Source organism: Mus caroli, unplaced genomic scaffold, assembly GCF_978045245.1.
Source record: "Mus caroli unplaced genomic scaffold, Mus_caroli_1 scaffold_10, whole genome shotgun sequence".
Taxonomy (NCBI): domain Eukaryota; kingdom Metazoa; phylum Chordata; class Mammalia; order Rodentia; family Muridae; genus Mus; species Mus caroli.
In genome coordinates, this window is record NW_028227265.1 from 73,811,874 (window position 1) to 73,839,017 (window position 27,144).

The window sequence follows — 27,144 nt, forward strand, 5'->3', positions numbered from 1 at the left end:
TTCTTCTTCTTCTTCTTCCTCTTCTTCTTCTTCTTCTTCTTCTTCTTCTTCTTCTTCTTCTTCTTCTTCTTCTTCTTCTTCTTCTTCTTCTTCTTCTTCTTCTTCTTCTTAATTATGCTGAAGATCAAACCTGAGGTCTCAAACAGGCTAGGAAAGCATTTTATCACTATGCCACAATGGAACAGGTAAAGTTGAACAATACTAATTTTTATACAAGACATATCTTTCTCACACAATCACTACATTTTACTGAACACTTTAATAGTTTTAAGCTTAAAATTCTTGATGACTCCCATAGCTTCGTGAGAGCTGATTATCTCATGGGTAATAGATAGTCTTTTTGGTAGTTTTGGCATCAGCTTATTTCAGCTGAAAGAACCAAAAGGCCATAACACAGCTAATTAACTAGCTAATTTGTAGTTTCCTAATGACTTATTTATTTTAAAGAAAACTAATTAAATGTTTCAGCGTACATAGAAATTGCTTAGAATCGGCTTAACAGCTCATATTATGTATTGAGTTCACAGGATAATTAAACAGAAGGCCTCATGGTAGAGTGATTAAAGGCTCCAGATGCACAGCCAGGAGCCTCACTTTGTGGGCCTTTGCTGCCACTAACTAGTTGTTTGGCCTTGGGCAAGCAAGACATTCTTTCACTAGTAATAAAACAGACTTAACAGTGATCCACATTTTTTTCACAGATAAGTTTGATAAAAACAAATGGCAAAATATATAATATGTTTATTAAATGCAAGGAAGTTATGACAAAGACATGTTCTTTTTGCATTTAGCACCATGACTCTTTGATTGAACTCCAGCGACATCAATGCAAGCTAATTCATGTGAAATGTCCTGGGTGGCTCTAGTGGGATCATGAAGCATGAGTAGAAAGAATACAGAGAAACCTTGGTAATAAGCAAGGAACATAAACAGAAAAACTTGTCCCTAGCCATGAAAACAATTCATATTAGAAACTGTTTCAGCAAAAGAAATTCTAAGTCAAATTCAAAAATGATCTATTTATATGGGCATTAAGTAACATTCATTCTTTTCTACCCAAAACTCTCATTCACAACATTCAATCTGCTGTAACTCATTGATTGAATTTGCACTTAACACTTTCGAGGTTAGATTGAAATTTTTTCAATAGATGGACTGAAATGGATTTTGCTTCTGTAGTATATTTTAAATAGCTCAAAATGAATTCATCAGTATAAAACTGTGAAATATGTCACAGAGGTGGGTATAATTTAGAATTTCATACAGAAAAATGCTTTGAAAAAAGTACCATGGCATCTAAGTGTAAGGACACAGGAAATCTGGAACAGCAAGAAGTGTAGTGAAGTTAGAATAGAGACAAGGGATGCTAGCACAATGGCAAGGGAAGCTGGAGAACATGTTGGGAACCACATTACTCAGAGCCTTAGACACTCAGTCATATCCCTTGGTCTCTATAGCACCACATGGAGACAATCTCAGTGCTCAAGTTGAGAAGAGTCACAGAGGAAATAAAGAAGAGAAGAATCTATGAGATTCAAAGGGATATTCCACAGAAATGAAAACACATCACAGTAATGACAGAGACAACTGGAATTGTGTTTGGGGGGGTAGGGATGTTTCAGGGATAGGGTAGAAACCTAGTGTATTGGAAACTCCTAAGAATCTACAAGGATGACCTTGGATAAACCCCTCAGTAATGAGGGATACAGAGCCTGAATCAGCCATCTTCTGTAACCAGGCAATGCATCCAGTGGAGGAATTGGGACACCAACCCAGCCACAAAACTTTTGATCTACAATTTGTCCTGCTTGATTAAAGGTGGCACAGAAATCGTGGGAGTGGCCAACCAAGAACTGGTGTAGCTTGCCACCCATTCCACTAAAAGGAGCCTGGAGGGGTAGGAACCTGATGCTGGATAGCTCAGAGACCTAGAATAGAAGCAAACATGACAGGCAAAAATTAAAAAGAAAATGAAATGATTCCCAATAATAGTCTGCTATACTCTTAGACAGGAGAATGGCATAATAACCATTAGAGAGGTTTCATTCAGTAACTGGTGGGAACAGATAGGCTCACAGCCAAACATTAGGTGTATTAGGGAAATCCTTCAGAAAGAGGGCAAAGAAGGATTGTTGGAGACAGAGGGGTCAAGAACAGTAGTAGAAGAGCCATAGAATCAACTAATCTAGGCTCATAGGAGCTCACAGAGTGTGAACTAACAAATAGAAAGCCTGCAGAGATCTAACCTAGGCCCCCAGCAGATATGTTACTGTTATGCATTTTGATCTTTTTGTGTGACTTTTAATAGTGGGACCTATAGGCGGACTCTTGAGTCTTTTGCTAGCTTTTGGAACCCATCTTTTCATACTGGGTTACCTCTTCCAGTCTTAATGTGAAAGGAAGTGCCTAGTTTTATTGCAACTTGATATCTCATATTTGGAGGTACCTGGTCTTACTGCAACTTGATTTGTTATATTTGGCTGATATCTCTGTGAAGCCTGCCCTTTTGTGAAGGGAAAGGAGGAGGAATGGATAGGCAAAAGCAGGTAACTGGGAGGGAGGAATGAAGAGAGGTAAAATTGTGGTTGGGATATGATACATGAGAGAAGAATAAATTAAAAGAGAAAAAAGAAATTAAAACAGTTCTACCTTATGTGAAATAGAGAAATTTTCTAAAATTAAGTATAGTAATTTTAAAATATGTAACTTTTGAAATGTCAATTAATTTTTAATGGCTATCCTAATTTTCTCCATTTTAATGTTGGCTGGACTAGTACCTTGAGTGTGGTTTATACTATTTTTTGTTGCTAGGAGATAGGAATAGGTGACTCCCTTGGGCCTATTGACCAGCTGACTCTGCAGAATCATTGAACCCCTTGTTTAATGAGATACTTTGTCTCCAAAACAACAGTGGCCTCAGGAGATGGCTTAGTGTGTAATAGCTTTAGCCAAGAAAATGCAAATATGAATATCTGAGTTTGAATATCCATAATCCAAGTAAAATCTAGAAGCCATAGAATAAGCATGTGCAATTCTAGTGTTTTTATCAAGATATGGGAGACATGCAAGAGCATCTGGAAGCTTGTGGACAAACATAGAAACTCTGTCTCAAGTAAACTGAATTGCAAGAACCAACATTATCGATATCCTCTGAGATCTACATGGGTTCCATTAGTGGTGTTGTGTGAACAAACGTGGCCACATGCATACACATGAATTACACAGAGAAGGGGGGAGGGGAGGAGATAGACAGACAGACAGGCAGTCAGATAGATAAATAGATAGATAGAGAACACAAAGTAGAGAACTTTAGAACAATACATGTTATATCATTTCCCTGGCCTCAACTGGTGTGCGTCCATACACACGCACAACACACACACACACACACACACACACACACACACACACACACGCACATGCACACATACTACAAAATACATAGATTACAAATAAAAGCATTCATGTTACAACATGATATGAATATCATGTATTTATTCTTTTCATTTACAATTTATTTTGTGTATTTTTAAAAACATATGCCTATACTTATGTTATTGTTCCTATGTAGTAACAAAGCATCCACTAAACTCTCTATGGAATAGAGTATCAGAAAAGTTTTTGTGGCCTAGACCTGTACATTATAATGGAAGAAGCAGAAATATAAGTGAACAGGAAAACCAGAGAGTATTCTAAGTTTGAAGGGAAAGCAATCAGTAGAATAAAATAGACAATGAATGAGAGTTTATGAGATAGGATGCTCAAGGAAATTTTTATAAGAAATTAAATTCTGAAGTGAATTTCAGGTGAACTGCAAAATGTTCTACATATAGGGAAGAGCTACTTGAAATGAATGGTGTCATGAAACCTCAACCATCTATAGGAAAAGATAACTTGATCTCTCATTTCACATCATGGATAGAAATAAATTTCAAGTAATTTAAAGCTTTACATATAAGTAAACATTTTAAGTATATCAAGAAAAGTCATTAATAATTGTTTGTCTTGAAATGGCACTAAAATAGTGCCAAGTGACTAGAGCCATACATAAGTTTATCTTAGAAATGAGTAGAAAAGAGACACAAAGAACAAAATCCTTCAAGTTCCTGGAAGACAAAAAGGAGAAAACAATCTCTTCCTGTATCTATATACCTTACCATGTAGATAATATAAAGAGGATGAAGATATATATCTTTTCAAAGTAAAAGGAGTTCATTTAGGTTCAGAGTAGATTAACTAGTGGAGAATGATGTCAACTTATGCTTAGTAAAACTGTCAAACATTAAAAATAAAATGAATCTCCTCAATTGTCTTCCAAATGAAAAATTATTTCTCATTAGGGCTCTAAACTGCTCTTAAAGGAAGGATCTTTGCTTGGCAGTGGATGGCCAACATAAAACCCTAGCACATCAATTGTCAATCAAGAAAAATATACTATAGGCTTACGCATTACCAAATCTGGTGTGGGCATTTTTCTTCTATAAGGACTGTCTGTATTCCATGTCAGAGGGACCTGAAAACTACCTAGCACAATTAAGTATTCAATAAAATCAAATAAGAAACAACAGAGAAAAAATGGAAAACTAAAGGCAAACAATATGTGAGCCAATAATAAACAATCATCAGTTGTTATTTATGTGTGAAAATAATCATCAGAGTAAAAGCAAGCATTTGAAAATACTGCTGCTTCTGAATGCAAATATATGGCATTCAGGACCAAGGAGTGCTAAGAAGATGCCTTGTTTAAATTATTATTTTGATGCTTTATCCATACACAAATTATTCTTTGGAAGAATTTCAAAGTAAAGGATTAGAAATAGAGCAGAATTTGGTTAAGACGTGTAGAAGAGGGTTTTGCAAACAAGAAAAATTAAAAATTCTTCACAGGAAAGGGCGATTTGTTTAATACCAATACCTACTCATTTTCTCTTTACACTATTCTTAGAAATATACCAAGCGCTGTTTGGGGGACTTTGGAATCTACAAAAAAAAAATTGCCCCAAATCATGTGTCTCATAGAATTCATATTGTAGTCAACCAGAGAACTATAAAGGCGAAATAAACTCTCTTTTGAAGTTTACATTTGTCCAGGTATTTGCTGGGGTCACGATGCTTACCTTGTGAATTTATGTCATATTATATTATATTATATTATATTATATTATATTATATTATATTATATTATATTACAAATGGACTTAAAGTCTTTGAGACTATATAATCTCTTGGGAAAAGTAAATAAAACAGAAAAGAGAAGAAAGAGCAGATAGAGGAGAATATAGCCCAACTGAACAACAACAACAACAAAGAAAAAAAAAAAACATGGGAGAAGGACACCCAGTGTAGAAAGGTCCTTGGAACCAGCTTAATCACTAAACCCAGACACTATTTTAAATGCCAACAAGTGCCTGTTGACAGGATCCTGATATAACTGTCTCCTGAGAAGCTCTGCTAGTGCCTGGCAAATACAGAAGTGGATGCTCATAGCCATCCATTGAACTAAGCACGGGGTCCCCAATGAAGGAGCTAGAGAAAGGATCCAAGGAGCTGAAGGGGTTTGCAGCCCATAGGAGGAACAACAATATGAACTAACCAGTACCCCCAGAGCTCCCAGGTACTAAACCACCAACCAACCAGTATACATCATGGCTCCAGCTGTATATGTAGCAGAGGATGGCCTAGTCAATCATCAGTGGGAGGAGAGGCCTTGGTCCTGTGAAGGTTCTATGCCCCAGTGCAGGGGAATGCCAGGGCCAGGAAGCAGGAGTGGGTGGGTTGGTGAGCAGGGGAGGGGGAAGGGAATAGGAGGTTTTCAGAGGGGAAACAAGGAAAGGGGATAATATTTGAAATGTAAATAAAGAAAATATCTAATAAAAATAAAATGGATAAAGAATCCTCAAAAAAAAAAGGCACTAAAGAAGATGAAGCAAGGGGACAGGCAACAAAACTATTGACAGTTCTTAAAGATGAAAACTGAACACTAACCATTTTCAATGTAGAGGTCACTGTTGGTAGATTGGTGGCCTATTAGGAAAATTGTGGACATTGAACTGAATGGGCTTAAAATGAATTAGAGAGGGAATATCACAATGGGCATACAAACTTATTATCATAAAAATAATCCACAATATTAGAAACTTATAAATTATGTTTCTTTAAAAATAAACTTAGTAGGTCACTTGTAAAGTAGATTTCTAACAACACATTAATATTTAAACTATGTTTAACTCAAAATCATTTAGTAAAAATATCCCTGGAAGAATTGATAGTGTATGAATAAGCACTTTATATAAAACATACACATTTAGCATAAAACGGACTTCTCAAATTTAGCAGCAACTAGGCGATGTCGATTTCCTCCAAGGGTAGACTTCACTAAAATTGACATAAAAAATTCATGAGTGGATGGGTGAAGGTTATTTCATATATATATATACATATATATATATTTCATATATATATACATATATATATGTATATATGTATATATATGTATATATATGTATATGTGTGTGTGTGTGTGTGTGTGTGTGTGTGTGTGTGTGTGTGTGTGTGTGTGTGTGTGAAAGCACAGGGTGGATATAGTTGCCACAGCTGTTTTAAGGAGAGATACTTCTCTGGTCTATTTAAGGCATGCACACCCTGCTTTACTCAAAACTTCATGGGAAAAGGCAGAAAGAGAGAAGATGGACTGTTTGCTTCAATTCTTCTCCTAAACCAGTCAACAGAAATCTCCCTTAGGTTTTTCTGTAGTAGCATAGGTTAAGAAATGGAGAGTGGCCAGAGAAGATTTTCTATGAAAATTCTGTGTGCCTTCCTCTGTTTGTCTCTTCTTCTCTTTCTTTCCCTGTCTCTGTCTCTCTGTGTCTCATTCTTTCTCTCTGTCTCTGTCTCTGTCTCTGTCTCTGTCTCTGTCTCTGTCTCTGTCTATCTCTCTCCTTCTCTCTCTCTCTCAGAAAAACCAAACAATAGAAGAGAAAGGCAGTGCTATTCCTAATTAAATAAGATCCTTGTCTTAAAAATATATAAATCCCCAACTTTTTTTTACATTGAGATGCACTTTTATGAGAGTGGCCAGGAGAGGATCGGGCAGTACCTGGGAACAGTTTTGATTTATCCTAAGTATTTGTATTCCTGAAGAGACAACAGAACTGAAAACAGCATTACCTAACTTATTGTGGAAAAAGCAAAACTAAATTCACATAAACCCTTTGAGATTGGTTTGAAATAAATGCTTATGGTGATTTGAAATTTGAATACAGATTTTATATAGTTACACATCAATTACTATGTTAGCAGCTACAACATCAACCCTACAAAATGGCAAATTAGTTCTGTATTCTGCTAACAGTCCAAAGAAATGCGTATCATTAAAGTTTATTTTTTTAAATGTAAATTAGTACTGGTTTCTTAAGATGAATTGCATGTTATAGAATGTTGTTCATAATCAACATGGCTCTTTTCTTCCTTTTGGAGGAAATATAATTTTTTTAATTCTTTTTGACATATGTTAAGAAAATGTCTTCAAAGATTATAGTGAGGTAGAATGTGGCTGTCTGAGCCACAGGAAAAAACATCAGCCTTAGGTCTCTCATCTCTTCAGGTTGGTTTTGAAAACTGTTTATTCTATTTGTGGTCATTTGTCCCACATGTGCACACAAACATTATTCCACACCATACATGAAGTCTTCATTACCTCCATGAATGTTGCATCTTAAAAAGGGGACAGAGCATTTTCTCTATCTGAAGTGTGGAATATAATATAATTGGGGCCTACTAAGTTGTAATAGCAGCTGCTCACAATTAGGAGTGTGGACAGATCATTGGGAACTAGGATGCATATTTTGCTTACTAAAATTTTATCAATTATTTTTCTTAAATCTCAACTAGTTCATGTTTCTTTTGCTAAGCTAAGTCAGAAGTTTTATTCCTCCAACTGTAACTTATAGAACACAGCCTATCTCATTTGTATAGCTTGGTCATTCACTGGTGTTCATTATTGATAAGCTGAATAAAACATCATTATATTCTTTACTAGGCTGGAAACTTCAGTGATAAGGGGAGAACTTAGATCATGTTACTTTCTTCATGGGGATTGAGATGAGCAGAGAACAGTAATATACTATTTGCTTTTAGTATTCTCCTTGATAAAGGATAGGTTGCTCCAGGTATAGCTCAAGAGAACTTTGTTCTTTAATATACATTTAATAAGCATTAAGTAGTTTAATTTATAAAAAAAAAAACTTCTTTGAGGTTGGTTTCAATAACTTTTGAGTGATTAATGTCAAACCTGCAACATAAAACCATCAATAAGCAGGTGTCTAAGAAAGATGTCTTGGTTCTGAATTTTAATTAAGAAAGTACCTCTTAGACTTTAAAAATACACACTTTGTCAAAAATGTAAATTTGGTTTTTGTATGACCTAAGTACATCTTATAAAAATCATTGAAATCTAAAGCATAAAGAATGTTCTTGAACCTACCAATCTGGAGTGAACATGACTACCTGGAAGGACTTTGTATTTATAATTTGATAGTAAAATTCACCAAAATTATACACAGCATTAATAATACTAATTTACTTTGAATTCACTGGTTGCTGTTTTGACTAATTTTGTACCAATGCATATTTTAAAGTATATTTTAAAAATAATAAATTCACAACATAAGAGTCAAGATATAAAAGCAAGATATTTTAGGGTAAAGCACTGGTATCTCAAGTCTTTAGTGCAGGAAAGATATGTGCAGAGAATTTAAAGTGGAAACATTAAAAATGCGTTTTATAAATAGCACTGAGTCAACAGCATGGCGATACTCAGATTTTCATAGCTATTCCCACTTAGGTGACTATGAATTTTTATGTGCAGTGCAAGGTGCTGTATCTGAAGTGCATTTATGGCAGACTGAAGATGTTTCTTCCTGTGGCTCGGGCAGCTTCATTCTACCTCACTATCATATTCTTTGAATGAGAGAGAATTGGTACAGAACAAACAGAAAATCTAAAATACCACAAAAGAATTCATGATTAGAAATGCTAAAGATGAAAATGTAACAAAAGAGATAGTGATACTAAACCTCTCAACAGTAAATATTATACTAGACTTCAAGAGGTTTTGGGGACCAGATTTTTCTTTCTTTCTTTTTTTTCAACTATTTCCATAGCAGCTTTATTTTTTTATATTTCATTTTTATTAGATATTTTCTTCATTTGCATTTCAAATGCTATCCTGAAAGTCCCCTATGCCCTCCCTTGTCTTGCTCCCCAACCTACCCACTCAGGCTTCCTGGCCCTGGTATTTCCCTATACTGGGGCATAGAATCTTCACAAGATCAAGGGCCTCACCTTCCACTGATGACCAACTAGGCCATCCTCTGCTACATATGCAAGTAGAGAGACAGTTCTGAGGGGTACTGGTTAGTTCATATTGTTGATCCTCCTATAGGGTTGCCGACCCCTTTTGGGTATTTTCTCTAGCTTCTTCTTTAGGGGCCCTGTGTTCCATCCAATAGATGACTTTGAGCATCCACTTCTGTATTTTCCAGGCACTGGCATAGACTCACAAGAGATATATCAGGGTCAGATATATCAGCTATATCAGATTTTTCTTAAACATTAAGCATGAAACAAAAAAGTAATAACCAAGGATGCTCACATTCTAATACAAGCTAGTAATTACCTTTTACTTAAGCCAGAATACAGTGCTACTTCCTCACCTATACCCATACCTTCACTCCCTCATCTTTTTAAAATCTTTGATCTATATGCTTAAATTTTTATGGGATGATATGAAAAATGTTTGGGCAGCCCTATATTATAGAAAAGATGTCTTTTAGCATTAAGAGATCTTGTATTTATTTCATAAAATGTATCAACCTCACCACCACACACAGTAGTTTACAATGATAGGTTGGCTGTTTCAAGATGAAAACCAAACCAAACAAAACAAAACAAAAATCTCAAGATTATTAGTGAATATATAGGCCAGAATTTCCTGCTTCAGTGCCCATACATAAAGTAGTGTAAAGAAAGTAAGAAGTGTGAAAGTGGGTATCACATTTTCCAGTAGAAAAAAATTATCAAAACTTATAATTTGAGCCAAGTAATGGTAGCACACGCCTTTAATCCCAGCACTCAAGAGGCAGAGGCAGGAGGATCTCTGTGTGTTTGAGGCAAGCCTGCTATACAGAGCAAGATCCAGGAGAGTTAGAGCTATTCAGAGAAAACCTGTCTTAAACAAGAACAATAGCAACAGCAATATGATTTTAATTTCATTGAAATTAACTCAGATTTCAAACACCTCTTTTTAAATTTGTTTGATTTTGATTTTTATTAGATATTTTCTTCATTTACATTTCAAATGTTATCCCCTTTTCTAGTTTCCCCTCTGAAAATCCCCTATCCCCTCTCACCTCCCCTTGTTCTGAAACCCACCCACTCCCATTCCTGGTCCTGTTATTCCCCTATATTGGGGCATAGAACCTTCACAGGACCTAGGGCCTCTCCTTCCATTGATGACCGACTACGCCATCCTCTGTTACATATACAGCTAGAGCCACAAGTTCCACTATGTGTTTTCTTTGATTGGCAGATTAGTTCCCAGGAGCCCTGGGGTTACTGATTAGTTCATATTGATGCTCCCCCTATGGGGCTTCAGACCCCTTCAGCTCCTTGTGTACTTTCTCTAGCTCCTTCATTGGGGACCTTGTGCTCTGTCCAATGGATGACTGTGAGTATCCACTTCTGTATTTGCCAGGCACTGGCAGAGCCTCTCAGAAAACAGTCATATCAGGCTCCTGACAGCAGGTACTTGTTGGCATCTGCCATAGTATCTGGGTTTGGCAGTTGTTTATGGGATGGATGCCCAAGTGGGGAAGTCTCTGGATGGTCATTCCTTCAGTCTCTGCTCCAACCTTTGTCTCTGTAATTCATTCCATGTGTATTTTGTTCCCCATTCTAAGAAGGATTCTGAGCTTCTGGGCTAATCTCCACTTATCAGTGAGTGCTTATCATGTGTGTTCTTTTGTGATTGGGTTACCTCACTCAGGATGATATCCTCCAGAAACATCCATTTGTCTAAGAATTTCAGAAATTCATTTTTAAAATAGCTATGTAGTACTCCAATGTATAAATGTACCACATTTTCTGTATTCATTCCTCTCTTGAGGGACATCTGGGTTCTTTCCAGCTTCTGGCTATTATAAATAAGGCTTCTATGAACATAGTGGAGCATGAGTCCTTATTACAAGTTGGAACATCTTCTGGGTATACGCCCACCAGTGGTATTGCTGGATCTTCCGGTAGAACTATGTCCCTGATGATTAAGGATGTTGAACATTTTTTCAGGTGCTTCTCAGCCATTTGGTATTCCTCAGTTGTTTAGCTCTGTGTCCCATTTTTAATAGATTTGTTTGGTTTTCTGGAGTCTAACTTCTTGATATATATATATTAGATATAGATATAGGTATAGATTAGATATATAGATATATAGATATACATATATAGATATATATTGGATATTAGTCCCCTATCAGATCTAGGATTGGTAAAGATCTTTTTCCACTCTGTTGGTGGTCTATTTCTTGATCTTGAAATCACTTCTGAAGTTTTCCACTAATAACTCAGAGAGTCATCAATAACATGTCTCTATTTTCAGTCCCTCTTCTGTCTGTTTATGCTTACATGTGTGCATGCATTCATGCATGAGTGTGTGTGTGTGTGTGTATGAAATTTATGTTAGAAGATTCTCTACATAATTGTATCATTTCTTTATATACTATTTTTAAGGGTACTATACTTTACTGTTGTTAAAATGTGTGTGTGTGTGTATGTGTGTGTGTGTTCACACTTACACACATTTGATTATTACCCTATGTTATTCTCTGTTTCTCACATGTGCCTTAGTTGTAATGCGTCTCCTTTTCTTTTTAATATATGGATTATTCTTTATATTAGGATATTTTATTGCATTGATCATACTTTAGTTAGCACTTCGAATCCCTTACAAGTGAATCCCACCTGAGCTAAAAAAAAGACACATTTTTGTGACAATTCAATAGCTCTTATATGCATGACTATAGTGGATGTTAGCTATAAAGTAGACCTTCAGAAGGCAAGCTATTGATATAAAACAGAGAGTCATCACTCCACTACTAAGTACATATTTCTTCTAAAGGAATAGATCATATTTTGATAATGTCAGCTTTAAAATTATTATATAAAATTATTATATAAAATTATATATATATATATTATTATAACATTACATTATAAAGTTAGACCACCATAGTTGAAACAATCACTCAGTCCATAAAAATGTCACTGAGCCTTTCAAAATGAGAAATGAAGTTTGTCTCTGAGTATTGTCTTCACATTTATTATTTAGATGTGTGTTCACAAATGAACTGAGAAATCAGACAAACGTAGGACTTGCTATTTAAAAAAAAAGTCTGAAATATGCCAATTGTTTCCTATAAAGGAGTACAATCTTACATTACATTCCAAGCTTGGATCTCAGTTTTCTCTTGGTCTTTGATATTTATTTTTATATCCCTAAATAAAGAGACGGACACACAGAAAATAATACTTTTAAATATTGAAGTAAAGCAAAGTTTGAGGTTTATGTGATGTTGGTTAAGGAAAAATAGTTGGACTAGAAATGAGATTCAACATTACTATAATCTCAGAGACACCAGCAGAGGTCTACAGTGGAATCACTCTCTTTGATGATGCTCACTGTTGAAGATTTGTAGGAAGAAAGAGATATCCTAAATCCCAACGGGCTAAGGGAGAAAAGGAAAGGATTCAAAGGTCTTTTCAAGTATTTTAAGATCCTTACAAAGTAACAACTTGAAGAAGAGTGGGATGTACAGTAATTTAATCTATATAATCCTTGCTGCTTCCATTTTCCTCACTACAGAAAATAGGAGGCAAAAAGAAAGGACACAAAGAAGTTAGTGTATTTTTATTAGACAGCAGGATACACTATACAAGGAAAGGTTCTTTTGTATATCCGTAAAGACAAATCTCTTCTTATGAGAGGATGATTAGATACATAGTAGAAACGCCATTCAGTGCATCTTAGAGTTGTAATCAGCAAGTAAATAGCTTTACAAAGGTACAGATTTAAGTTCTTAGAATCAGAGTTGCCTGATACATTCTGTTTTTAACAATAAAATAATCACTTTGTTAACATTATGAAATTCAGAAACCTATGCATGTGTGTGTGCTCTTATGAGTGTTCACATGTGCTTGCATCTAATATGCATTATAAATCTATTTATATGCAGTTTCCTATGGGTTTGGATGTGTATATACATGTGCATACTTAACTGTGAATGTAAGAAAAACAATTTACTGACATACCTCAAATGCCATCATGTAGTCTCGAGACAAGGCTTACTGCTGGAAAGTAGATCTCATCAGGTTAACTAGACTGCTGAGTCAATGTGTCCTTGAAATCATACATCTCTTCCTCTCTAGGGCCAGAGTTGCAATCATGCACCAGCAAGTGGTTTTTACAAATGCTCTACAGATTGAACATGGGCACTCTTGTTTGCTCAGAAAACATTTTACTGGCTCATTCATATACTTGACTTTTAGTCCTAAAAATGACAAAAAGTATTCACGTATTTAAAGGAACATGTGTGTACCCTGTGCTAGAAATGTCACTGTGAAGCTAACTGTAGCCTCCATTTTGTTGTCTTGTGAAAATATTGTCCCTGCTAATGTCTCAGTCTCTATTTGAATTGGCCTTCTTTTTCCATTCTCACACCCGATCAGGAATCCTGTGTCCATTTAAACATCCTTATTCCTTAAAAACATATTCTGTTAGTTCCCACCCCCCCAAAAAAAAATATTTCTTGCTTTTACTCAATGTTTATAACTGCTGCTTTATTTGCTAGTTATCTATGGTTATATATTCAGTGATTATCATCTGTAAAAAAAATAAGGTTTTTGCAACTGAATCTTAATATGCATACAAATAAATTGATTAAAAAGGGAAAACCCAAATATTATATGATATCACGATTTTCAATTTATCAAGGGACTCAGAAATGTGACAGTGACTCTGATGTGAGAGCTGTAACAGATATAACAGAATTTAAGTGTGACCTTCAATATGTTATTAACAATTGAATAATCTGCCTCAGGTTTGGTGATCTCCTGGTTATATTTCTTCTTTCCAGTGCAGATTTATTATCAAAAGTAAATGAGGAGGCTGGCAATAGCTCAGTCAGTAAAGTAACTGATATCTGAACATTTGATATAAGATTGTGTCTGAACCCCTAGCACTCTTGTAAAAATGCCTGTTGTGGTGGTAGATGTCTATAATCCCATCATTGTAGAGACAGAGGCAGGGCCTTGGGGTTTACTGACTGGCCACCTAGCTAAATCTTTGAGATTCAATTAAAAATTTCTTCCCCAATAAAAAAAGTATTAATACATAAACCGTTAACCCTTGCTCCTAAATCCATGCAGTCATAAACAGATACATACACAACAGTAAATGACCAACAATCAAGAAGGATCTAAATCTCTATTCAATGAATGAGACAGTTTATGTTTTACTGGCACTTGAAAGTGACTTCTTGCAGTAGAGAAAGGCAAGTAGAGATGGACTTCAGTAGGAATTTCATGTGCAAGATATTCATGTAAGATATGGGAGGGACTATGAATATGCCACTGCCTTTTTCTGAAAGAATTTACTCTTTGAGAAGGGGGAATGCTCAGTCACCTTGCTTTTGGGACATTGGCCTAGGTACATGGAAGTTATGTCCCTACTGAGTCTAGGGATGAGATCTGAGGTAGTATCTTAGAGATGGTGACATAAAATGCATACTGTTTAGCCAAAGAAGTGGAATTCACATTTTCTCTCAGTCATTTCATGGAGGGGATGGGGATATCATTTGACAAGGTTTTAACTGGTGATCTCACAGGCTCACACTTGAAGGATTATTTGAAGAGTCTGAATAAGATTATTTTTTCAAGTCAAGCATTGCTGATGATGATTCTTCACACCCTACTGACGATATGTAATTTAGTTTATCTGTTGCTAGAATTTTTGGCAGATCTGTTGTGAAATTTTGTAATGGCTACATTCAGCCTTCTCTATTTACATAGCAGGAGACTTGCTGGAGCAAACACGAGCACTAACAACTGAGATCTGCTTTAGAAGGCTACCATAACTTCACATATGAAATTCTACATGTTCTTAATGTCAATACTAAAATTACTGTAAAATACACTAAATCAAAGTGTCCCTAATATTCTTTTGTAAAAAAACACATAGATAAGAATATGATGGTTGTCATCGAATAGTAACTTTAGCCAGGGAATTTACAAATTAAACTATATTTTAAGAAAGCTTAATGGCTTCTTAAAACAATGTATTTATAAAAGATCTCTGCTGCTTTGCTTTTAGGACTACTTTATATGTAGCAGTACCAGTAGTTGAACTACATAATTTGTTCATCTCAAAGCTGCAAAGACCTAGTAATCTAAAATTATCAAAACATGTTTATTTCTCAATTATGACTCCATGTTATGACTATTGTATAAACTATAATTTTATATGATTGTATTATATTGTATAAAGTATACAGAATTTTATAACTATGCAATTTTAGTATAGGAATCATCACATCAGGGTGGCAACCATTAGAATATGGGGTATCACTACCCCAAGGAAGCTAGGCAGATACTTCTTCTTGTATAAGGATTTAAGCTTTTATTATTTCATAAGAACAAAAACATAGAGTATAAAAATAAGAGATACAAAGGGTGTATTTGTGGTATCGTAATTTCATGGCTATGGTTAGAATAATACATAGAAAATATTCCTTAAAAAGCAATAATGAAACAGATCTGAGAAAGAATTAATAACAACAAAGATTGAATAATTATGTGATAATATGTATTCCATCACATAATCCATTGTCTTTGTGAAGTAAAAAACTAGAACTTCATTACAGCTTTTAAAAGTTTCCAGTGTTTGTATGTTTTTGACCTCAAAATGGGTAATGTTTTCAAAGTATAATATGTTTGGTCATATTTTTTTTAATGTATTGCCTGATTTGAGATTTGTTTTTAATCAGACATTTATTTCATTTACATTTTCAATGCTATCCCAAAAGTCCCCTACCCACTCACCCACCCACTCCCACTTCTTGGCCCTGGCATTACCCTGTACTGAGGCAGATAAAGTTTGCACGACCAATGGGCCTCTCTTTCCACTGATGGCCCACTAGGCCATCTTCTGATACATATGCAGCTAGAGACACGAGCTCTGGGGGGTACTGGGTAGTTCATATTGTTGTTCCACCTATAGGGTTGCAGATCCCTTTAGCTCCTTGGTTACTTTCTCTAACTCCTCCATTGTAGGCCCTGTGATCCGTCCAATAGCTGACTGTGAGCATCCACTCCTGTGTTTGCTAGGACCTGGCATAGTCTCACAAGAGACAGCTATATCTGGGTCCTTTCAGCAAAATCTTGCTAATATATGCAATGGTGTCAGCGTTTGGAGACTGATTATGGGATGGATACCTAAATATGGCAGTCTCTAGATGGTCCATTGGTCATATATCTTATATGAGATGTTGAATATAAAACTTACTTTTTATGTCATGACAGATACCTTTAAAAAAACTATTTGTTGAGTTTCTACTTAATATCTGATATTGAATTAAACATTACAGAGATAAAAACATAGTTCAAAAATAAAACTGTCCTTGAGGAATTACAATTTTTAAAGTAAGAGAAAATCTGCATAAAACTAAAACATAAATATGAAAAAGATACTGTGTGTACAGCAACTATCAAAAGAAAACATTTTGCATCAACACTTTGCATATTAGAAAGAAAATGTAACCATTGTTCCACACAGCTTAATAAAAGCCATAGAAGGATACAGGTGAAATTTATAAAGCAATTTTAAACTGGAGTGTTTGAACTTCACTCATGGAACCAGAGACTAGAAAAATGCTCCTGACTTAAATCATGATTCAGATATAGCAGAAATGTCATCTAAAATGTAAAACTCTAAAAAGAAGTCAAGAAATAAAACCTAAAATCTAAGACCAATGTTTGTATGTGCAAATATAGGGAATGCAAGCTTAAGCTTACTTTGGATAAAAGAAATAGAATAGTAACTTAATTTTATTATTAAAATTATTTAAGAAATTCATTTTTTTGGTAATAAAGAAGTCTCAATGTCAAGAATTTTTAAATCTGAACAAAGTGCCTTGCATTGTAAATGTTTCTCAGATGTTCCCAGAGTTAGGTAGGAGTCCCATGGCCCAGTTATCTACATACTAATCCTCATCAAATCATGTTACTTGAGTAGTTATGTTTGTAACACCATCAGAAATATCTCAAGGTTTAGTATAATCAATGTGGAAAATGTGTGATTGCATGCCCTCACCAATTGCCTTTGACACTCTTCCATCCATTAACACTGTAATAATACTAACAACTTAGCTTTCATGTTTAACTGCACCTGGAAGATTACTGCTAGGGCTGAAAGTCCCCGTTCTTTACCAGTGACACTTTGTCCAGGAAAACCTCTTGCATGGAGATCATGCATCTCAGAAATTGTGATAGGGCCACATCTATTTATCAGTTTCTCCCTCTGATGACACCAGAGGATTTAAATTCTAATTTAGAAAATGCATGTTGGCATGCAGTTTTAGCTGAGGTTCACCTCTCACATGAGCTTCTCGAGTGATTTGCACATTTTGTTGGTTCTGTCATACAACTCCTACTCCTCATCCAAATCCATACTGAGGTGACTTCCTGGCTACTTCTCCAAGCAAAACAAAGCTACAAGCTGTCCTATTCTTGATGGGACGCAGCAAAGTAAATAAAAAACAAAGAATAAATATATCACACTTCTATATGGACATGTGCTTATATTTATTGTTTTCGGTAAGTATTGATAACCTCCATATAAAGTCTCAATATAAAGAATTACAGGTAAGCTTGGTAGGAAAACCAGAGAGGATCCATTATCCCACCACATGCTACAAGAGATCTAGGCTGAGTGTTTTTTTACCTGCTCCCTCTCTTGTGTTTTACCCTCACTGCCTATGCATGTGGTTTCCATTTCTTCTTTTTTTTTTCTAATTGCAGATAAGTGTATGTGTATATTACTCTGTGTAGTATATTACTCTGTGTAGGTGTGCACATGAGTGCAGATGCCTGGACCTTGTACTCCTGATCTTTAACTGCTGAGCCATCTCCCCATCTTATAATTGCATTAGTTATATCTCTCTTTTGCAAGATCCTTTAATATGCTTTTTATAAACATTTGCTATGTCTACATTGGTAGCAGTTAAATTACAGCTGATCTCTACTTACCTAAGGGATGGCAGGACACAAGGGTGGCATTTCATGCCTGAAACGTTCTAAACATTCAGTGCTCCTTTCAAAATTAACCCAAAAGTTCTGCATGCCTTTAATATTTAAGGTATGTTTTTGAACAGAAATACATATATGTAGTATAAACTATAAAGGAATCATGCAGGTAAAGATTTACTCTTGGAATTTAAATTGTAATTATAATCTATGCCAGTAAGATATATACTTGTGTATATAAATAGTATGTGTGTCTATGTTTATGTAAGTATTTATGTATTGGGGCATGTACATTTCATCACACAAATATGGAGTCAACAAAAGTAAAGGAGTCAGTTTTCTCCTTCAACCATATTATTTCTAGGGTTAGAATTTGGGTTGTCTGGCCTAGCCTCAGGTACCTCCCACAAAGTCATCTCTAAAGACAACCAGGTTTACTTTGGGAGCTATGTTAATAGTTGTAACAAGAAGAATATGAGTTTAAATAACAAACTATGGCTTCTTCCACTAACTTTGGCAATGATTACTTGTTTTTCTATATCAGTATTTACTTGTTTTTCATCTTCAAGAAATTATTTTCTGTGCTGAAGATTGACCCTAGGCCTTACATACATTATACAAGAGTTCTACTACTAAGCAATACATCCAGCTTTATTTTGTTGTTGTTGTTGTTGTTGTTGTTATAGGTTTGAGGAAGATTCTTGCTCTGTAGCACAGAAAAGCTTCTAATTTTCAGTCTTCCCCGCTTAGGCCTCCTTCTTAGCTGGAAGTACTGACTCTTACTGCCAGAATAGATTAATTTCTATTACCAAACTTATGATGTTTTTAGACTGGGTCTTGTTATGTTCACTTGGGTGTTCTTGAATTTTCTGGGTTCCAGTAACTCGCCTATATCAGCCTCTTGAGGATCTAAGGCCACAAGAATGCCACAGTATCCAGTCATTACATGTAAATTTGATGGAAATTCTCTCTCACAAGGAGAGGTATACATAGCTATTTTGATCCAAATTGCAACATACCCATATAATAGTAACTACAGAGTTACATCATTTGCGTCTAATTTTATTCGTATTCCATTCCATTCCCTCTCTCTTAGGTAGAACTTATTTTTATTGTTATCAATTTCTTTAACATTTATTTACTTGTGTATATAAATAGTATGTGTGTCTATGTTTATGTAAGTATTTATGTATTGGGGCATGTACATTTCATCACACAAATATGGAGTCAACAAAAGTAAAGGAGTCAGTTTTCTCCTTCAACCATATTATTTCTAGGGTTAGAATTTGGGTTGTCTGGCCTAGCCTCAGGTACCTCCCACAAAGTCATCTCTAAAGACAACCAGGTTTACTTTGGGAGCTATGTTAATAGTTGTAACAAGAAGAATATGAGTTTAAATAACAAACTATGGCTTCTTCCACTAACTTTGGCAATGAACATTACCTAGGCATACACTTTGTGACTGTACAAGCACCTATAGCTCAAAATAGTCTTTTGTTATCATTAAGGAAGTATAAGGCCAGACTCAGAACAAGTGTCAAACCTTCTCAATAGCTTCCCTGCCTTAAGCTTCTGAAAACAGTGCTTGCATATTTTTTCGATAGTTGACCCCACTTTCTTTTTCCGTGCTTTAAGTACTATGCTTTGAAAGGTAGTAGTTCCCTAGTCAAGTATAACTAACCATGCTGGGTGCCCAAGCATATATATAGAATTTGATGAAAGAATTAGACTGAAATTCTTAACATTATACATGTGATTGACATACCATGGTACAGTTGTTTGAATACAAAAAATTAAGTTTATAGAGGAAAAATGTACTTTATAACCTACTTTGTAATCTGAAGCACAGATTGACTAGGGTGCTGGATTATAATTCACTTCTATGTATTTTTTCATATAGAAGCAGAAGATTCATGTATGTGAGGTATAATTAATTGAATGTATAAAATTATTGAATATATAAAATTATTGATTAAATGTAACCTTATGTAATAAACCTTAAGGGTAAAAGTTTATTCTTTGATATATATTCTTTTTCAATTGTTACATAAGAAAACAGTTACCTACTGCAAAAATCCACTTAAAAGGATTGTTTTCAATCCCTAAGCATAATAAAAAGCCAAACCAAGAACTTAAAATGACAAAATGTTTTGGTAGACTTTGAAGTAATACAATAAGACATTTTTTTGGCTCATTAGCATTGACCTGTGAAGTTTTACACTGTCAGGTTTAGCCACAATACATTTTAATATATCAAAATAGCAAACCTATGTTGGGCCTCTATAAAAATAAAACGTTACCTGGTATAATCTGCTGACCACCATGTTAAAGAAAATTTTGCTTGTGGTTTTGTGTTTTGGCATTTATTCTGCAAGCCCTTCTTAATCATCACCAATTTGCATTTCAAAAAGAGATGAACAGTGACATTTTGTTCCTTATTTTATTAGGATTAAAACTAAACCCAAGAAAAGTGCTTAATAAAACAGAAATGTTTTAGTAAAATGTGAAAGCTTTAACACTTAGAAATTTGTGTCTACACAGTTTTGAAACATGTCTATTTAAATATATGTTTAACTCATCTTATTTTAAGTTTTCTTTAAAATACCCAAGATGTTTCTTCCTAATGGATAGTTCCAATTGATTTGTGCTAATAAATATTCTTGCTCTTATAATTCTGACTGATTTCATCAAAATTAATGCTAAAACTTAGAAATTATCCTGACATATAAAGACAAAAAACTGTGGTCTTTCAATAATAATCATGGAAATCAGGAAAAATGTTAGACATTTTATAGTATCTTAGCACTTACCCAGATATGTGTGAGTAGAGGAGCTCAGATACCACTTATAGGAATAGAATTAGGTATAAGAGCTTTGGGAAGATTACGATGTCTACAAAAGTTTAACATTCTCATCTAACCATACTCATGTCTGCCCTATCATCCAGAAAGTTTTCTAAAGAAAGTCTCAGATGTGGAATACACAGTGGTCACATACATACATGCATATATGCACATATATATATACATACATATATGCATATATATATACATACATGCATACATACATACGAACAAAAGTACATACATCACTTGATGTTCAGGGATATTCATGATAGAATTATATTTGACCAAAGTTGAAAAATAGTCTGTGAATCTATTAAGAGAGCAAGGAGTACTTTGATTGTCCTAAGATCATACAAAGTGTTCCCATGCTTTAATGAGAATGTGTTCCTGCTATGTCCAGCACCATGGATAAGCATACAAACATGAAGTACTGAAAAATGAATCAGATGCAAATTATTGCTTATTTATAAAGTTCAAAACAAAGAAAAACATATTTGTGGCATAAATTATGATAGTTTTTACCTTTAAGAAATGTGATGCCTTTGAAAGGAGATGGAGGTGGTGGCTGAGCACCTACCTAGTATTTGATTTTTACTCCTAATTCTAGCTCTTTGATCTCCTCACCTGTGCCTGTTCACTTTTGGGAAACTTTAGCTAAATATTATGTATATATCTATTTAGAATTATCTATGAACTTTCAACAGAACTTTTAAAATCTTTTAAAAACCAGTTAAAGTTATTTGAACTAGAACATTATGGATGACTTTGGTGATTGTTTGCTCCTGTTGCCTCTATCTTGTTCTGGAAAGAGTTTGCTAAAGTATTTTAATGTTAAAGTAATGATTTCTGTTGTTCAATAAGACTGTAAGCTGACTATAGCTTAAAGTAATGAAGAACATCTTTCAAAGCTCTATCTTCACATCTCCTTTTCTACTAATTCATCATAGGTAGATTTAGTTAACAAAGAATAATTTCCATGAAGATATTTTATACATCATTTTCAGTAAACAGTCCTATGGAATACTTCTTTTAGTGACCATCACCTGGGGTAAAAATATTTATTTTTGAAATGTTACTAAAGTTTTCACAGAACAGTGATAAAATCTTCTCTGGCTTTTGACAGAAAAAAATAATGAAGAATATAAATATAAATAAAAATCTCACTGGGGGAGTCCTTTTCTAAGAATTTATGATTGAATTATTGTTTAAATTTTTAATCATTAATTAATGATATTAAAGATAAATTGTAATGATGTATTGCTTTTGGAGAATTTCACTAAAAATATCACAAATCAAAGTATCCAATAATGAAAATTCCATATCTAGTTACTATAAAATATTGTGATGAATTTTCATTATATAAATTTCACCTCATTGACTAATATATTTTAATAATTGACCTTAAATATAAACTAAACAGACATATCTGCTGTTAAAATATATATTACCACCATTGATATTAAATACTATAAATGATTATACATAAAGTAGCATGCATGTCAAATGACTAGTGTATTTTCACCTGAATTTTGTGCCACTTTCTGTAACATACTCATATGCATGAGACCTCTACATGCTTTTGATTTGCTACATAGATGTATGATCTCTGTCAATTGAAAGTTACAAAGACCATAAAATCATATTAATACACTTTTCACTGAGAATACTGTGATCTGAGCTGTTTTAAGACTTCAATTTAAAAGGAAGTGTAGCATTTGTAGGAAATGTAATTTTCTACTCAACCATTTCCTATTACAAATAGGCATGCCAGAACAATATGTGATTCACACTTTTAAGACAGCCAAAAGATTAAAACTGGAATTATTAACACAAGGAGAAATACTTACATCACATGGGAACCAGTATATGCTTAACTGATTCAGTGCTCTAGTTATTTAACTTTGCACTCTTGAAAAGGTTGTCAGCCATAAAGTGAATATCCCACAGTAATTATGTGATAATACTAATGAAAAACTTATGTTGCTAGTTTAAATATCTATAAGAACATTTTTTTTTGCTTTCATACAGTGTTTACTGAACAATGGAGTTTTAATTATCTTAACTTTCACCTAGCTTACCCTAGTATCTTCTATATAACTGTGAAGAAAGGTAGAAAGACTACCAAATATCATTGAGACATAGGAAAAACTGTCATGGCACGACAATTTTACAAGTTAATAGTCTTCTTATACTGCTTTCTGCCAAAAGACAACTGTAGGCACAGAACATTTCTGATGATTTATTAATTATTTTACTTCATGCCTTGCTGAATTAGGTCATTGCAAACTAGTACCTTAAAGTTTCTATTCTTTTACCTAATCAGTTCCTATATGAAAATGACATTTCTCTAATCAAAAATTGTTTATGTTCTACACTAGCCTTTCTGTTTTCATGATGGCCCTGTTTCTAATTTTGTTTTGTATTTTTAAGATATTAACACCTAGAAATTATAATTCATCATTACCAAGAAAACTCTAATGAGAAATATGTGAGAAGCAAAATATCTGTTTTCTTTTTTAAGTCATTAGGTTTGGAAGAGTAACATGGGAAGAGCCCAGCTACTCAAACACACACCCTCAGTGAAAAATAACAGGAAATTATATATCTCCAGATGTCTCAATAGATAGATTAGTAGGCTCTTTGAAACAGATAAGTACGATTTAAGTATTGTTTCAGTAAGTCAGAACACAGTCCTAGATTTCTCAGCTTCCTCATTAACAAGTGGTTGCAGATTAACACATTGGTTTATTGAGCTCTCTTAAAGAGATTGTTAATGCATGCAGACTTACCTCAGTAACAGTGCGGCTTCCCAGAAGTAAAATCCAGAAACTAGTGTCCGAAAGTGTCTCACGTGGGCCATGATACGGAAAGAGATCCACGATCCTGAAAGCAGTCTTATCCAAGGCATGGGGGACCAGAAAGACAGAAGTGAAAATGTGACATGTAACCCCTTGGGGCTGCTGGAGATAAACGCTTGAGGAGCTTCAGCACCTCAGACAGCTCCCGCAGGACTCTGAATCCCTCTTTCAAACACTTGATGTTTTCCTGGACTCCTGCTCTGTGCACTGAGCAGAAAGATTCACAGGGCTACAGACATGCGAGTGATTTCACAGTAAAGCCACAGAAAAGCGTGAGACTGTGACGACGCGTCAGGAGTGCAGAGGTCCTGAGCAACAGTTCCCCCAAAGCTCTATCAGCAGAAAAGGACTCGCCTTTTCTTGGCTCTGACCCAGGCAGGGTTCGAGGAAGAACAGCAGCAGTCAAAACTGGGAATGCTGCTCCACTAGGTCCAAGAGCCAGAATCTCGCTCTCCACCTTTGCATAAATCCCACGGAGCGGAGCGCGGCAAAGACAGGCGGGGGCGGGGCCAGAGGACTTGTCCTTCCCGCCAATCACAGCTGCACAGCAGGACAGAGTGACAGGCCACTTACCAAGCAAGGGAATGCTCAGCCTTTCAGCCCCAAAAAAGGAGGGGCTGTGTAGAATTGGTGCAGTGCCCACTAGGCTCCTAGAGAGAGTGGAGAAGGAATCCTTGGAGCTGAGAAGGGGAGATTCAGTGGTTTGCAGAATTAGAGGGCAGAACTACGAGGGGAGGCTCCTTCCCTCTCAGAAAAGGCACAATTTAGTAAAGACATATCTTTTCAGATATGACTACTGTCTCATAGAGCTGGGAATGCAATGCACATGCCCAGCCGAACAAGTTGCTTCTACAAGCATCTCATGCTCAGAGCCAGCTTGCAGGCAGTTAATTGACTTTGGTGCTAATGAGGCTTCCGAAAAGACTAAGGGAGGAAATCTCCTGAGACTGGAGAGACATCACTTAGACTCCCCCACCCCCCACCCCTCAGTTTTCAAATGATTGGCTCCGGTGTTTTAAATGGAAGAACTAGCACATAGTACTAACTGGTTTATTTCTTCCTTAATCTTTTCAGAGCCCAGTCTCTCATCTCCACTGTGTGTGTGTGTGTGTGTGTGTGTGTGTGTGTGTGTGTGTGTGTGTGTGTGTGTGTGAGTGAGACCTAAAATAGAAAATAGAAAATCTTTATTTCCAGTTGGCCAGTATCAAAATGTTCATTTCTTTTGGCTTTTTAAAAAAGTCCACTACAAATTTATTCTGAAACTGCTCCTTTCAACTCTTTAACTTTTTTCAACAACTAAGCTACATATTAAGAATACATTCTTAACCTGTCCCACAATCTTTTTCCTAGTTGAGTTAAAATTGTAATTTACAATTTAGATGCAAAATGGAAAACTAGATTTAGCTGGAAGTATACAAGGCATCCTTTACCAACCTGCTGAAAGAAGTTACAGTGAATACTCTTATTTATGTCTTCTATTTAGTAGATCACATTAATTTCATTCAGTGAAAAATAAGTTTTCTGGATTCATTTCTATATTTGTAGAAGACATGTTTTATGTGACTCTTTTCTGATTTAAATCATCAACTTACAGAAGACTCATAAGAAACACCTCAGTTTTATACCTCCTAGAAGGTTCACAATACTCTTTTTTTGTATCTATATTACATTTGTGTGTACATGTATAAATGCACACATGGATGATTGCATGGACTAATATATGTCATGTGTGAAGGTCATAGGATAACTTGTGGACAGGCAATTCTGTCATTTCACATTGTGAGTTGGAGGGATCACACTTAGGTCAAATTGCCTGGCAGCAAATGCCTTTACCTGCTGAGCCATCTCACTGCCTCTGAGAAGATATCCTCTGTAAAGAACCTGTTGAAAACTTACACTACACAGTTGCTTCTCAGTTATTCACCGATTAAAAATTACAGTGGATTGCCTTTTTGGGTATCCCTGGAAGGGGAGCCCCTTGGTTCAGTAGAGGCTCAATGACCCAGGGTTGGGGCATTATAGGGTGGTGAGGAATCGGTGGGTGTGTGAGTGGGAGAGCACCTCATAGAGGCAGGGGGAGGGGATGGAGGGGATAGAGGGTTTGTAGAGGGACAATTGGGAAGGGAGACAACATTTGAAATGTCAATAAACAACCAATAAAAAATACAATTTTTAAAAAGTACACATAATAAAAATATATCTATATTACAACTTTTCTTATTCTATTTTTTGTTCAAGACAGTGATTATTCAAGTCCTACCACAGCCCAGCAATGAGACCAAAGATGAGCAGGGCCCATGGAGGAAAGTTGCTAATGAACTTGCTTCCTATGGCCTGCTCAGCCTGTTTTCTTATACTGCTCTGACCACATGCCCAGAGCTGGTGGTACCAGACACAGTGTTCTGGGGACACACCAATCAATGATTAATAATGAAAACTGCTCACAAACTTGTCCACAGTCCAGTCTCCTGGAGGCAACTCTAGTTAGTCATTCCTTTTCCCCTGGTAAGTCTAGGTTTGTGCCACCATGACAAAAAACCAGTCAGTGTAATGTTGATATCATTAATGATGCTCAACTTCATTTGCAATTAAGGATTGATGGGAGGGTGACCCCATCCCATCTCCAAAATTTAAACCAGAATGGCTCCTGTCTAAAGGAAGTACAGGGACAATGAGTAGAGCAGAGACTGAAGAAAAGGCCATCAAGAGACTGCCCAACTTGGGGATCCATCCCACATGGAGACACCAAACTCAGACACTGTTACTGATGCCAAGAAGTGCTTGCTGACAGGAGCCTGGTACAGCCCTCTCCTGAGAGGCTCTGAGAAAGCCTAACCAATACATATGCAGATGCTCCAGCCAACTATCAGGGATTATAATGGAGGATTTAGGGGAAGGTCTGAAGGAGCTAAAGGGGTCTTAGCTGGCATCAGTGGGAGGGAAGGCCTTTAGTTCTGTGAAGGCTTGATGCCCAGTATAGAAAAATGCTAGGGTGGTAAGGTGGGAGTGGGTAGCAACCTCATAGAATCAGGGTAAGGGGGGATGGGATAGGAGGTTTGCAGAGGGGAAATCAGGAAAGGGGATAACAT

The 27,144-nt window shown here is 35.6% G+C and overlaps 1 protein-coding gene across 1 annotated transcript in view; it reads right to left on the reverse strand.

Moving 5' to 3' along the window:
• The window catches only part of Glra3 (glycine receptor alpha 3), a 173,231-nt gene extending 148,730 nt beyond the window's left edge, over nt 1-24,501 (reverse strand). Inside the window, exon 1 of the mRNA XM_021169808.3 lies at nt 23,987-24,501. Coding sequence (XP_021025467.1) covers nt 23,987-24,105 — 119 coding nt within the window. The 5' untranslated portion in view covers nt 24,106-24,501. The remainder of the gene's footprint in view (nt 1-23,986) is intronic.
• Between the last annotated feature and the right edge of the window lie 2,643 nt (nt 24,502-27,144).